We start from the raw sequence: 13,795 nt of genomic DNA on the forward strand, positions 1-13,795 counted from the left end.
CCACAGACTAACAGTACACAGGTGCACAGCTGACACCAGGGATTATTGCCTTGTAGAGTTTTGACCTTTGATGAGAGAGTGTTTTTTACAGTTGTTACTGATAGCACATTTATGTAACTTAATTGTGCTTTAAAAATATTTAATTGTCTCTTGTGTAATAACAGTAAGTGAAAGAAGATAACTAAAATTTTATATAATTAGATCCTGGAGAGAATATTTGTTGGGTGATTGAATTGAAAATACCAGTGAATGAAACATACCTAAAAGGGTAGATAGGTTGGGATGGAAAGATATACCACATAGAGGGTTAATTAAATGGATAAGGTGTCATTATCTTTTTTTCTTTGTAAAGGAAGATTAATGCATAAAATTATTTTGTGTAATTTACATACAATAAAATTATGTGTTGTACAGTTGTATAATTTACATATAATAAAGTTAATTCACCAATTTTAGATGAAGAATTCAGTACATTTGGACATATGTTTGTAGCTGTGTAACCACCATTGCACTCATGATCTAGAACATTTCTAACACCCCCAAAAGTTCCCTACTTCCCCTTTTGCAGTCAGCCTTCTCCCTCCACTGCCAGCCTTTGGCAAACTGATCAGTCAGTAAAGTTTCACATTATCTAGAATTTCATATAAACAGAACCATATGGTATGTAGTCTTTTTAGTCTGGCTCCTTTCACTCACATAGTGCGTTGAAGATGCATCCATGTTGTAGTTTATTCCTTTGTATTGCTGAATAGTATCCCATTATATGTATATGTCAGAATTTGTTGATCTATTTACCAGTTGATGTACATTTGGATTGTTTTCAGTTTGGGGTTATTATGAATAACGCAGCCGTGAGCATTCTAGTGCAGGTCTTTATGGGGACAGGAGTAGGAATGCCACATCCCGTGGTTAGTGGATGTTTAACTTTTTAGGAAGCTGCAGAACTAATCTGCAGTGGCCGTATCATTTTGCATTCCCCCCAGTGATATGTGAGAGTGCTTCAGTGACTCCTATAGTCACCAACACTGGGTGTATTACTGTGACACTAGATGTATTATCTATTGCTACGTAACAACTTACCTTAAAAGCTGGCAGCTTAAAACAACAGACCCTATTATCCCACTTTTTCAATGGGCCAAGAATCTTGGCTGGGCTTAGCTGGGGCCTCTGGCTCAGGGTCCTTTACAAGGCTGCAATTAAGGTATTGGCCGGGGCTGGAGTCATCTCAAGGCTTGACTAGTTTTTAATTTCATTTTCTAACGTTTTATTACTAGTATATAGAAATACAGCTGAAGTGTTTTGCAGGGAGGCTGTATAATTGACCTTGTATCCTGCAACCTTGCTAAACTCATTTATTAGTTCTAGAAGCTCTTGGGTGTATTCTCTAGGATTTTCTACATTAACAAACATGGTTTCTATAAATATAGTTTTATGTCTTTCTTACAATCAATACTTTTTTCTATCTGTATTGCATTTTCTAGGGCTTCCAATGTGGTGTTGAATAGAAGTGTTAAGAGTGAACATCCTTGCCTTTGTCCTGATATTGGAGAAAATTTACTTGTCTTTTAGCATTAAGTGTCATGTTTGCTTTTTTAAATTTTTATTCTATATTATTTTATTTTTGAGACAGAGTCTTGCTCTGTCACCCAGGCTGGAGTGCGGTGGTGTGATCTCAGCTCACTACAACCTTGACCTCCTGGGCTCAAGCGATCCTCCCACCTCAGCCTCCTGAGTAGCTGGGACTGCAGGAACATGCCACCATGCCTGGCTAATTTTTGTATTTTTTGCAGGGATGGGGTTTTGCCATGTTGCCCAGGCTGGTCTTGAACTGTTCGGTTCAAGCAATTCGCCTGTCTCAGCCTCCCAAAGTGCTGGGATTACAGGCATGAGCCTCCGTGCCTGGCCTGATATTTGCTTTTTTTTTTTTTTTAAATGCTCTCTATTGCAGAGTTGGCAAACTACAACCTGTGACAAATCCAGCATGCCACCCGTTTTTGTAAATAAAGTTTTATTGGAGCTTAGCCATGCTCATTAGTTTACATCTTGTGTATGGCTGCTTTAACACTACAGCAGCAGAGTTAGAGTTGTGACACAGATAGTTTGGCCCATAAGGCCTATATTTACTGTCTAATGTTTTACAGGAAAAAGTTGCCAATTCCTGCCCTCTTGGTTTGAGGAAATCCCCTTCTGTTCCTTGTTCTGAGAGTTTTTATCATGAATGGGTGTTAAATTTTGTCAAATGCATTTTCAACTATGATGGGTTTTGTTTTTAGACCAGTGATATGGGGGACTAGGTGATTGATTTTCTACTGTTAAACCAACCTTGCATCTCTGGGTTCAACCCCACTTGGTATTATAGATTTATTACGCTTTTTCTCTCGTGGTAGATTAGATCTACTAAAATTTTCTTGAGGATTTTTGTGTTTGTGTTCATGAGGGATATTGTAGTTTTTTCGTGTCTTTGCCATGTTTTGGGTATCAGGATAAAGCTGCTGTCATTGAGGGGTGACAAAAATGAGGGGTGGTGTCCTTTACACTTCTGTTTTCTGGAGGATTTCATGTAGAATTGATATGAGAGTCTGGCTTATGGTTAAAAACCTATGTGTGATGTTTCAGACCTGACCATAAACAATTACAGACTTTACCTAGGAGGCCGCATGGGGAAAAGCTGCCCTCCCTACACCAGACTTGGCGTACTCCCAATGCATTACAGTTTCTAAAGGGAGTTGCAGTCAAGGACTCAGGGCCCCCTGTTAGTCATGCTCCTGTAACAGTATTTGCATTGAGAGTCCTGGCACTTTGATTCTTAGGTCTCTCTATCTGAGGCCATGGGCCAAGGTCTTCTTCAGGCACCTCTGCCAAGGCCTGTTTATGCAAGAAGGAGTGGAAAAACCTTGACATTTTTTTCCGCTGTGACTCACTACCCAGTACTTTTCCACCCTTAGCCCCCTTCCTTTGCACCCATACCCCCAAGATCCATCAAACTGCTAAAGCCTTTTTTTCCAAGCTCCTTCAACAGTGAACCAACCCTCATGTCTGTGTGGATCCAGCTGACTCTTGACTAGTAAGTTGTTCCTTGGGAAAAAATGGAACGGAGACAGTTGGTGCTTTCCCTGGTTTTAGCCTCTTGCTTATACCAATGCAATGCCTGAAGGCTTAATTCATTTTTGACTTGTTGCTTTGATCAGCTACTCCAACACCTGACAGCTCAGCTCTTTCTCCCAGCTCTTGGGAGATATTTTTTTCTTTAAATGTTTAGTAGAATATACCAGTAAGGCCATCTCGGCCAGGAGTTTTCTTTAATGAAAGTTTTTCACTATTAGTTCAGTTACTTTAGTAGACATTAGCCTATTCAAGTTTGTCTGTGCCTTCTGGAATGAGCATTGGTAGTTTATGTCTTTCAAAGAATTTGTTCATTTCATCTAAATTGTCAGATTTATTGGCATGAAGTGTTTATAGTATTCTCTTATTTTATTGTCCATAGGGTCTATGGTGATGTCCTGTCTTTCATTCTAGATATTGATGTGTCTTCTTTTTTCTGATTATTCTGGCCAGAGGTTTATCAATTTTATTGATCTTATTAAAGAATGAACTGTTTCATTGTTTTTCTCTATGATTTTTCTGTATTCTATATCTTTTTTTATTATTTTGTTTATTATTTTATTTGCTCTTTATTTTTCTAGTTTCTTAAGGTGATGGCTTACTTTTATTTTTTTCTTATTTTTTTCTTTTTTTGTTGATTTTTTTTTAAAGAAACAGGGTCCCACTCTTGCTCAGGCTGGAGTGCAGTGGCACGATCATGGTTCACTGCAGTCTCAAACTCCTACATTCAAGCTATCCTCCCCCCTCAGCCTCCAGAGTAGTTGGGATTACAGGTGCACGCCACCATGCCTGGCTAATTTTTAATTTTTTTTGTAGAGATGGGGTGTTACTAGTTGCCCACGCTGGTCTGAAACTCCTGGCCTCAAGTGATCCCTCCACCTCTGCCTCCCAAAGTGCTGGGATTCCGTGTGTAAGCCACTGTGCCTGGCCAAGGTGATGGCTTAAAGCTATTGATTTGAGATGATTCCTTACTTTATAGTTTAAGCATATAATGCCATAATTTTCCTCAAGCACCGTTTTAGTTACGTTATACAAATTTTGAAATGTTTTGTTTTCATTTCCTAATTTCCCTTGTGATTTCTTTATTGAACCTTGGCTTACTTAGAAGTATGTTTAACTTGCAGATATTGGAGATTTGCCAGCCATCTTTTTGTTATTAATTTCTACTTTAATTTTGTTGTGATTAGAGAACATACATTTTATTAATTTAAAGTTATAATTTATTTTAATTTATAATATGGTCTGTTTTACAGAATGTTGTGTGTGTATTTGAAAATAATATGAAAGCTACTATTATTGGATGGAGTGTTCTATAAATGTCAGTTAGATTAGGTTGATCATGCTGTTCTAGCTTTTTATATCCTTATTGATTTCGTCACTACTTGCTCTATCAATGACTGGGAAAGTGTTGAAGTCTCCCAGTATTTGTCTATTTCTCCTTTGATTCTACCAGTGTTTGCTTAATGTATTTTGAAGCGCTGTTATAGGTGCATACATGTTTATGAGTATGTTCTAGATGTATTCATTTTGATATCCTTCTTTCTCTGTTACTATTCCTAATTCTGAATTTGACTTTAATGTTATTAATATAATTCTTCCAGCCTTCTCTTGGTTAGTCTTTTCATTGCATATCTTTTTCTATCCTTTTACTTTTAATCTAGCTGAATGTAGTCTTTATTTTGAAAGCGCGTTCCTTGTTGATAGCGTTAGTTGGTTCTTTTTTTTTTTTTAATCTAATTTGACAATCTCTGCCTTTTAATTGGAGGGTTTAGACATTTGCATTGAATGTGATTACCAATATAGTTAGATTTAAACCTACAGTCTTGCTGTTTGTTTTTTGTTTGTTTCATTGATCCTTTGTTTCTTGTTTTTTTCTTTTTTTGCTTTCCTTTGGATTTAGTATTTTTCATAATTCCATTTTACCTCCACTGTTGGCTTATTAGCTATACTTCTTCATTTCAGTATTTTAGTGGTTGCTGTAGGATTTATAATAAATATCATTAATTGACCATATCTTCAGATAATCGTATACTACTTCATATATAGTGTAAAAACTTTACAAGAGTATTCACTCCATAATACTTTGTTATTGCTTTTGCTTTAAGTGATCAATGATTGTTTAAGGAAATTTTTTAATGACCTTTCATGTTTATTCTTTTTTTTTTTTTTCCCCAAAAGATTCAGTATTTTCCGAGTTTTCAAAAACTGCTGGCCACTCAAAGTGGATCAACAAAAATTTAAGAGTTAAAACTGTAAAACTCTTGAAGGCTGGGCACAGAGGTTCATGCCTGTGATTCCAGCACTTTGAGAGGCTGAGTTGGGACAATCACTTGAGCCCAGGGGTTTGAGACCAGCCTGGGTAACATAGAAAGACCTTGTTTCTACAAAAAATAAAAACACAATTAGCCAGGCATGGCGGTGTGCACCTGTAGTCCCAACTTCTTGGGAGGCCAAGGTGGCAGGATTCCCTGAGCCCGTAAGTTTGAGACTGCAGTGAGCTGAGTTCATGCCACTGCACTTCAGCCTGGACAGCAGAACAAGACCCTGTCTCAAAACCAGAACGAAACTATAAAACTCTTAGAAGAAAACAGGGCTAAATCTTCATGACTTTGGATTTGGCAATGGATGGTTAGAATTAATACCAAAAACACAATCAATAAATTGATAAATTGGATTTAATAAAAATTAAGAACTTTTGTGTATCAAGGACATTGTCAAGAATGTGAAAAGACAGCATGTAGAATGGAAGAAGATATTTGCAAATCCTATATCTGATAAAGGTTTAATATCCAGAATATGTAAGGAACTCCTGCAACTCAACAACAGAAAGCCAGTTAAATCAATTTTGAAATGAACAAACGCCTGTAAACCCAGCTGCTTGGCAGATTGAGACAGGAGGATTGCTTGAGGCTAGGAGTTCAAGACCAACCTGGACAACATAGTGAGACCCTGTCTAAAAACATTTTTTTAATTAGCTGGGTGTGGTGGCATATGCCTGTAGTCCCAGCTACATGGGAGACCGAGGCAGGAGGATCACTTGGGGCCAGGCAGTCAAGGCTGCCGTGAGCTATGATTATGCCACTGCATCCCAGCCTGGGCGACAGAGTGAGACCCTGTCTGAGAAAAAAAAAAAAGAACAAAAAAAAATTTAGAAGATTGCTATTCTAGTCTACTATTTTTTCAAAGGGTGGTCTTGTTAACAATTCTGGAGCCCACCTAAACCTGCTAAATCAAACTTGGTAGTAAAGCTGGGGAGATGGGCATGTCTAACAGACGTTTCTGGTGGTTTTGATGTCCAGGCATGCGAGAGATGATGCTTACCTTGTGTTTTGTCATTATTTTCAGAATTTACACCCCTTCCTTATCTTTTGTATCAATATTTATGGAGTCATGAACTCTAGGATAGGCATGATGTTGAGAACTAGGAGTTCTCCCCTGGCCAGGGAGATAGAGGCAGCTCTGTGGTTAGTTTTGTAGTTGGCTGTGATGACATCTGACATGCTCTCTTCACTTGTTGTCTTCTTCCTGTTCCCTTGTCAGGATTATGAAGAAGCTGTGCTCTTGCTGTTAGAAGGAGCTGCCTGGGAAGAAGCTTTGAGGCTGGTAAGAATCTTGTAAATCCTCTGGATGTTGGGTGCTAAGCAGAGAGAGCAAGCAAGGGATTCCAGGTCAGTTGGAATCTCTTGTCTTCTGAGGTTCATGAAATAAGTAGAAATAGGTCAGGTTCCTGGCTTAAGGAAAAGCAGTGTTTTTAAAATCATTTTTATCATTCTCGATAATAATTTGAAATATTACTGTCTTTTTACTGAAATGAATTGAATTTCCTTGGCTGCCTTGTAGGAGGCCTGTTTTTCAGGAAAATATTCTGATTCCCTCTGAAAGTAATCCATGTCCTTCTAAGTATCTTAACTCTCCAGTGACTAGAAGTTTTCCTTCCTAAAATTATTGTGTTTTTTCTTCTAGGTATACAAATATAACAGACTGGATATTATAGAAACCAACGTAAAGCCTTCCATTTTAGAAGGTGAGGGTTCCATTTTAGATAGAATTCCTCATTTGGAAGAAGGTGAGGAGAGAGAGATGAGAGAGTCTCCTCCTATTTACTGTGTTTTCTTAATAATATGTCATGTAGACTCAATCAAAATTACCCCCTGGATATAATATTTAATTCTCACTAGAATTTTTAAATATGCTGAACTATTAAATGGTAACAAAATATTTAAATGTTAGAAACCTGTGATCAAATATGATTAAGAATCTTTGTATTTGGAAATAGTAAACTTGAATATGAACTATATTAGATAATAATATAACACTGATAAATTTCTGGCATTTAATAATCATGTTGTGGTTATATAAGATAATATCCTATTATTCTCAAGAGATAAATGCTGAAATATTTAGAAATGAAGGATCATATCTCTGCCTTACTCTTAAAAGTTTCCACAAAAGTATTAATGAATGTGTGTATGCATGCAGAGAAACAGGAAGCAAAAAAATGTCAAAATGTTAGTAATTGGTAAATCAAAGTGAAGGGTATATGTGTGTTCATTGAACTTTTACAACTTTTATGTAGGTTTCAACGTTTAAAGTATTTTTTAAAAATTACCTTTTCAAATGAAGTTTGTGGTTCTTAGAGAACATATGAATATTACCAGTTCTAGAATACTCAGATGGTCACTGTGACCTCTTAAAAGCAAAGTGGAGAAGGACATCAGTTTGACTTACAGAAACCTTAGGGAGTGGTTGATTTTAAGTTCTGCATTTTTATGCACATCTACCCTGTAAGTAACGTCTGGCCTTTCTGACATTTACATGTATGCACATTCTTACCTTGTCTGCACCTCCTTCCTCCATCCTAATTAAAACGTTGCTGGGGTACTTTTTATGTCATTCACTTTAGGTACCTCTAACTGGGTACTGAAAACATCATTCCTCATCTATAATAATCTAACCAGCTCTTACTTAGATTTTCACCACTAATGAGAACCTTTCTTAGATAAATGCCGATAATTCATCTACATAGGCCCAAAACCTATTAATAAAATGCATCCTTGGATAGTAGTATTTTGCTTTTTTAAAATGTATTCTACTAGTGTTATTTTTCTCTTGTGTATTTTTCCATTGGACAATATTTTTCAGAAATCGTTAGATACATTTTTTCCACATCCATGGGCATTTTGATGGATGTTTAGCCAGAAACATTTAGGTAACTTTCTTCTTATTTTTGTTAACTGCGCCCCCCTCCCCTATCCCCCCCTTTTTTTGTTTGTTTGTTTTGTTTGTTTGTTTGTTTTGCCAGTCCTCCCTTGCTTTAGATATCAAGTCTTCGTTCAGGTGATTTTACAAGTTCAGTGGTAGTGCATATTCTGGGATAATGTTGATGAACTCTAAGATCTGAAATCTCAGTCTCTAATTTGTTAATGCTTATTAAGGAAAAAGAGCTCGCTTGGAAAACCTAGTAACCTCTTTCTTTTTGCTGAATTTTAACTCTCCTTCACTGCTCCCCGCCTTTAGTTTTTTCTCTTTGCTTAAACCTCATGCTCAAACTATTTTCCATTCTGCATCTCCAGCCCAGAAAAATTATATGGCATTTCTGGACTCTCAGACAGCCACATTCAGTCGCCACAAGAAACGTTTATTGATAGTTCGAGAGCTCAAGGAGCAAGCCCAGCAGGCAGGTCTGGGTGAGTGTCTGCGTGAAGGCCATCGACGTGCGGGGGCAGTGGGGTTGGGTAACGCCACACATTGTCTAGGTTGCTTGGTGATCCTCCTGCAATCTGATTACTGTGCCATGGGCAAGTGTGAGGCTTCTGTGGAGCCCCTTCAGGGCCCTCTGTGTCTGTGTTTGTGTGTTGGTGAAGGGCAGGACCAAGCATGAATGGGGAGAGCTCTGCCAGACATTCCCACCTACCCCCATTCACCCAGAGCAGCTGACCACTTCCGTGTCTAACAAAAAGAGTTTCCTCATTTCCAGAAAAAAGTTCAGGAAACTACTGATTTACATTATTAATTACTGTATTTAATATTATCTCATTCATTTTGAGATCAACTTTGCAATCATTTTCATCCATCCTTTGATATGCCCCAGTTGACTCTAGTTAGTTCATTTACCGCCCTGAAAGTAAACCCACACATTAGCAGGCAGTGTTTTCATCGGCTTCTGGTTCTTCTTTTCTAGATGATGAGGTACCCCACGGCCAAGAGTCAGACCTCTTCTCTGAAACTAGCAGTGTTGTGAGTGGCAGTGAGATGAGTGGCAAATACTCCCATAGTAACTCCAGGATATCAGCGTATGTATCACATTGATTCAGCACATTGACCATATCCTGGGCATACAGGGAAAGTGGAAGCAAATAGATTGGTTTTCTACTGGGACAGTGTAGTGGGAGTGGGGAGAATATTCTTCAACGCTGTGTGGAAGTTGTTCAGACACTTTCCCAGCATATCTGAGACATTAAACTTGGCATTGGAAGGTTTTCTTCCTCAGCTTTGTGGCCTGTGTGTTTTCCCATTCCCCACGAGGCAGTTCCTCCCCTGAATGCTCAATTTATATTAACATCTGATTTTACTTTTTGAACAAATGTTGTGACTAAATTATAGGCACTGAAAAAATGAAAAGATAAGCTTCTTCAATTCAAAATCAGGATTGGAAGAGACCATAAATGTAAAATAAGTCATAACACTTTTACCAAATATAGTAATTTGTCAGAAATATTTATTCAGCACTCATATGGTAGGTGCAGTAGATGTTACCAAAAACTTATAAGGAGATATGAGTTATAAGAGTTTATAGTCTTGCTTGGGATGTGTAAAGCAATGCAAGATTATATATTCAAACTGAATTATGCTTTAGGAATTTAAAATGGAGATCTGTGAAGTTGTGTGGGGTGATCAGCAACTGCAAGAAAGTAGCCAGGCAAGGTAGCACATGCCTGTAGTCCTAGCTACTCAGGAGGCTTAAAAATATCTGTGTAATTTCTAACAGGAGATCATCTAAGAATCGCCGAAAAGCGGAGCGGAAGAAGCACAGCCTCAAAGAAGGCAGTCCGCTGGAGGACCTGGCCCTCCTGGAGGCACTGAGTGAAGTGGTGCAGAACACTGAAAACCTGAAAGGTATATTCTCAGTCCTGATGATGATTCCTGACCACAAACAATAGTGAATAGGCAGTACAGACAGGCAGAGTTCAGTAGGTGATTAAGCTACCATTTTCCCAGTTTGAGGAAAGATGAGAACTTTTAGCAGGAAGGGTCATGTCTGCACACATTCCTGAAGCAGCCCTTCGTAGCTGGTAACTGAGAAGCCTTCTTCCATTTGGCATCCCCCTAACTGAGCTGGGAGAGATGCTTAAGCCAGGATAAAGAATTGTGGGACACTGCTTTCTGCGTAGGCCCCCCAGCGTGCTTGATTTTCTTTTTGTAGTACATGTGTTTAATTATTCCAGCATTTGGGAAGAAAAAAGATAATGTGGGAGAAAGGACCTGCAGTGGGATCATAGAAATTTTTGGCTTTGGATAGAAGCTATGTATGATTCTGTCAATGGAGCTGGGAATATAACTTACCACTCTTTCAAATTTCTTCTCTCTAGATGAAGTATACCATATTTTAAAGGTACTCTTTCTCTTTGAGTTTGATGAACAAGGAAGGGAATTACAGAAGGCCTTTGAAGGTACGCTGCAGTTGATGGAAAGGTCACTTCCAGAAATTTGGACTCTTACTTACCAGCAGAATTCAGCTACCCCGGTAAGTTTTCTCAGAGACGGTGTGCATTTTTTTCATCATTTTCATGGGTTATTGTATTCACACAATCCCCAAGTCAAAAAGTTTTCCTGTTCTTAAAACATAAGATGCCATAGTTAAATTATCTTAGATTTATGTGTAAGCTGTCAGTAAGATTTGATATTTGCCTGTAGAGTGACTAGTACACCTTGGCATAGGTTAAATGGACTGTCATTTTCCTTTCTGGATGAAGTAGCTGTCATGGAGAAAATGGGAAAGTCACATGATTGCTCCTGGCCTTCAATGAGGTTGGAGTGGGGAGAGATGGGGGAAGATGGGGTCAGAGACGGCCTCTCACTTTCCTTCCAGAACTCAGGGGTGGGATCAGGCTTTAAAGGGACCCCAGGCAATTGCTTTTCCTTTTGTTTTATGAAAAATTTGACTTGTCACTTCTATGTTGTTATGATGGACTTTGTGGGTTGTGTTTAAGGCTGAATCAGCTTTGTATCGCAGAATTCTAGTATATTGTCATCTGTTTATTATTTATACCTCTGTTCACTCTCTTATACTTCAAGTCTATTGTTAAGAGTTTTTATTTGGATTCAAAAAGGCTGGTGTATCAGTCAAGATCCAGAAAGGAAAACAAAAGCCTATCTATTATTTTATCACAGAATTTAATATATGGATTGGTTAAATAAGTATTAGAGGACTAAACAAGGCAAAAGGGAAATACAGAGGAAGGACATTGAGATAGTAACTGCAGGAAGCAGCTTTACCCTCTAGCTGAGGGAACAGGAGGAGGAGTTGGGGATTATTAGAATTTAGAAGCCTGGAAGTGGGGCCCTGTAGAGCTGGCTCTTGAACCTCTGAGAGGAGGGTGCCAGCCAGCTAATCCTGGCATTTCTGAGGGGGCTGGTTCCAAGCGTACAGAAGTAAATGGAAACTGGAAGGAACAGCTGCTGCTGGGGGAAAAGCCAGCCAGTCGGGCCAGGCGTGGTGGTGGCTCATGCCTGTAATCCCAGCACTTTGGGAGGCCAAGGCAGGCGGATCACCTGAAGTCAGGAGTTCGTGACTAATGTGGCCAACATGGAGAAACCCCGTCTCTACTAAAAATACAAAATTACCCGGGCATGGTGGCGCATGCCTGTAATCCCAGCTACTCAGGAGGCTGAGGCAAGAGAATCGCTTCAACCTGGGAGACAGAGGTTGTGATGAGCCAAGATCGTGCCATTGTACTCCAACCTGGGCAGCAAGAGCGAATCTCCGTTTAAAAAAAAAAAAAAAAAAAAGCCAGCCAATCACGGAAGAAATCTAGAAATCTTTTGTTCATCCTCCAGCTTTGTACTCCCCCTCTGGTGTTCACTGTAGGCAGGACATGATGGGAAGCCAGCAGCAAGGAGGAATATCTTTCAGGTGCCCAGCCCCAGCACCACAAGCAGTGGATAGAAGGGTGGGTTGGAGCTGAGAGATTACAAATCAGCTCACTGTTTAGAAACACATACGCTTATCGTGTCTTGATTTCCTCATTTAGAAATGGGCATAAGACTTCTCTGTGTGCTTCAATAGAATGCTTTGAAGGTTAAATAAGAGGGTGTGTGTAAAAGCACTTTACAAACCGTTGAAATAAAAGCAGCTAGGAATCAGGGCCCCAGAACTTCTTGAATTTATTATAATAGGTATTTCTTAGAAGAAATGTGATCATCATCTTCAAAACTAGTACTTTTGAAGATAATTGTTTTTGTCTTTTGAGACAGGGTCTCACTCTGTTGCTCAGGCTGGAGTGCAGTGATCACTGCTCACTGCAGCATCCACCACCCCGGGCTCAGGTGATCCTCCCACCTCAGCCTCTTGAGTAGCTGGGACTACAGGCGCATGCCACAACACCCGGTTAATTTTCAAATTTTCTGTAGAGACAGGGTGTCACCATGTTGTCCCCGCTGGTCTTGAACAACTCCTGGGCTCAAGTGGTCTGCCCACCTCACCTCTCCAAAGTGCTGGGACTATAGGCATCAGCCACCGTGCCCAGCTTGAAGATAATAATTTATAATACCACTCCCATGCCATCCCCTTCCCTCTTCTCTTCTGATCACATGATCACATTAAGGTCTATTTTATTTTATTTTTTTCTTGCTCTGTCACCCAGGCTAGAGTGCAGTGACGGTATGATCAATCATGGCTTGGTGCAGCCTGGAATGCCTGGGCTAAAGCAGTCCTCCCACTGCAGTCTCCTGAGTAATTGGGACCACAGGTGCATACCACCATGCCCAGCTAATTTTAAAATTTTTCCCTAGACATGGGGAGAGGGAGTCTTGCTGTGTTGCCCAAGCTGGTCTTGAACTCCTGGCCTCAAGTGATCCTCCTGCCTTGGCCTCCCAAAGTGCTGAGATTACAGGTGTAAGCCACCATGCCTCTCACATTAAGTTCTAAGACATCAATTTTATGATTGTGGTTTTGATTGGTGAAGTATGGTTGTGGTATGTGCAGGATACCGTGAGTGACTTCTCATGGCATTGCTCTTGAGAGTGTGCCACCAAAGGTCTGCACTAACCAGGGGTGTGCCCGGAGGCTCGCTGCAGGCTTGAAATTCCTGCGGAGTCTTATGTTTTACCTGGAGCACATGTGCACAGTTTCCATTCTGCTCCATAGTATGCACATATTTGTATTTATTTCAACCTAAAAATGTTTGTTTCCCATAACTCTTTGCGTATAATTGATACTCTACGTATTTGTAGCCTCTTGTACTGTTTTCCCTTTCCTCAGGGAGTGGTTTGCTTATTTAGAAAAGGCCAAGATATATCACTGTAGAGTTTCGTTTCTTTTCTTTTCCTCCACCCCCCATCTTTACCTTGTTCTGGGAGAAAGGAGAATTAGAAGTCTGAGTTGCAGCTGGAGAAACTGGCAAATTAAAATCACATTGGGAAAGAGAATTACTGTGTTTCACACCATACCAGTAGAAATGACAGGCTGTTTTCT

The 13,795-nt window shown here is 39.5% G+C and overlaps 1 protein-coding gene across 2 annotated transcripts in view; it reads left to right on the forward strand.

Annotated features, from left to right (window-relative positions):
- ELP1 (elongator acetyltransferase complex subunit 1) overlaps window positions 1-13,795 on the forward strand; it is a 64,819-nt gene that overhangs the window by 43,821 nt on the left and 7,203 nt on the right. For both annotated transcript variants that reach the window (XM_003810890.6, XM_034967934.3), the window contains 6 exons: window positions 6,643-6,705; window positions 7,066-7,126; window positions 8,676-8,789; window positions 9,284-9,395; window positions 10,091-10,218; window positions 10,692-10,846. In XM_003810890.6, the coding sequence (XP_003810938.2) occupies window positions 6,643-6,705; window positions 7,066-7,126; window positions 8,676-8,789; window positions 9,284-9,395; window positions 10,091-10,218; window positions 10,692-10,846 (633 nt within the window). The remainder of the gene's footprint in view (window positions 1-6,642; window positions 6,706-7,065; window positions 7,127-8,675; window positions 8,790-9,283; window positions 9,396-10,090; window positions 10,219-10,691; window positions 10,847-13,795) is intronic.

This window comes from Pan paniscus, chromosome 11 (assembly GCF_029289425.2).
Source record: "Pan paniscus chromosome 11, NHGRI_mPanPan1-v2.0_pri, whole genome shotgun sequence".
NCBI lineage: Eukaryota > Metazoa > Chordata > Mammalia > Primates > Hominidae > Pan > Pan paniscus.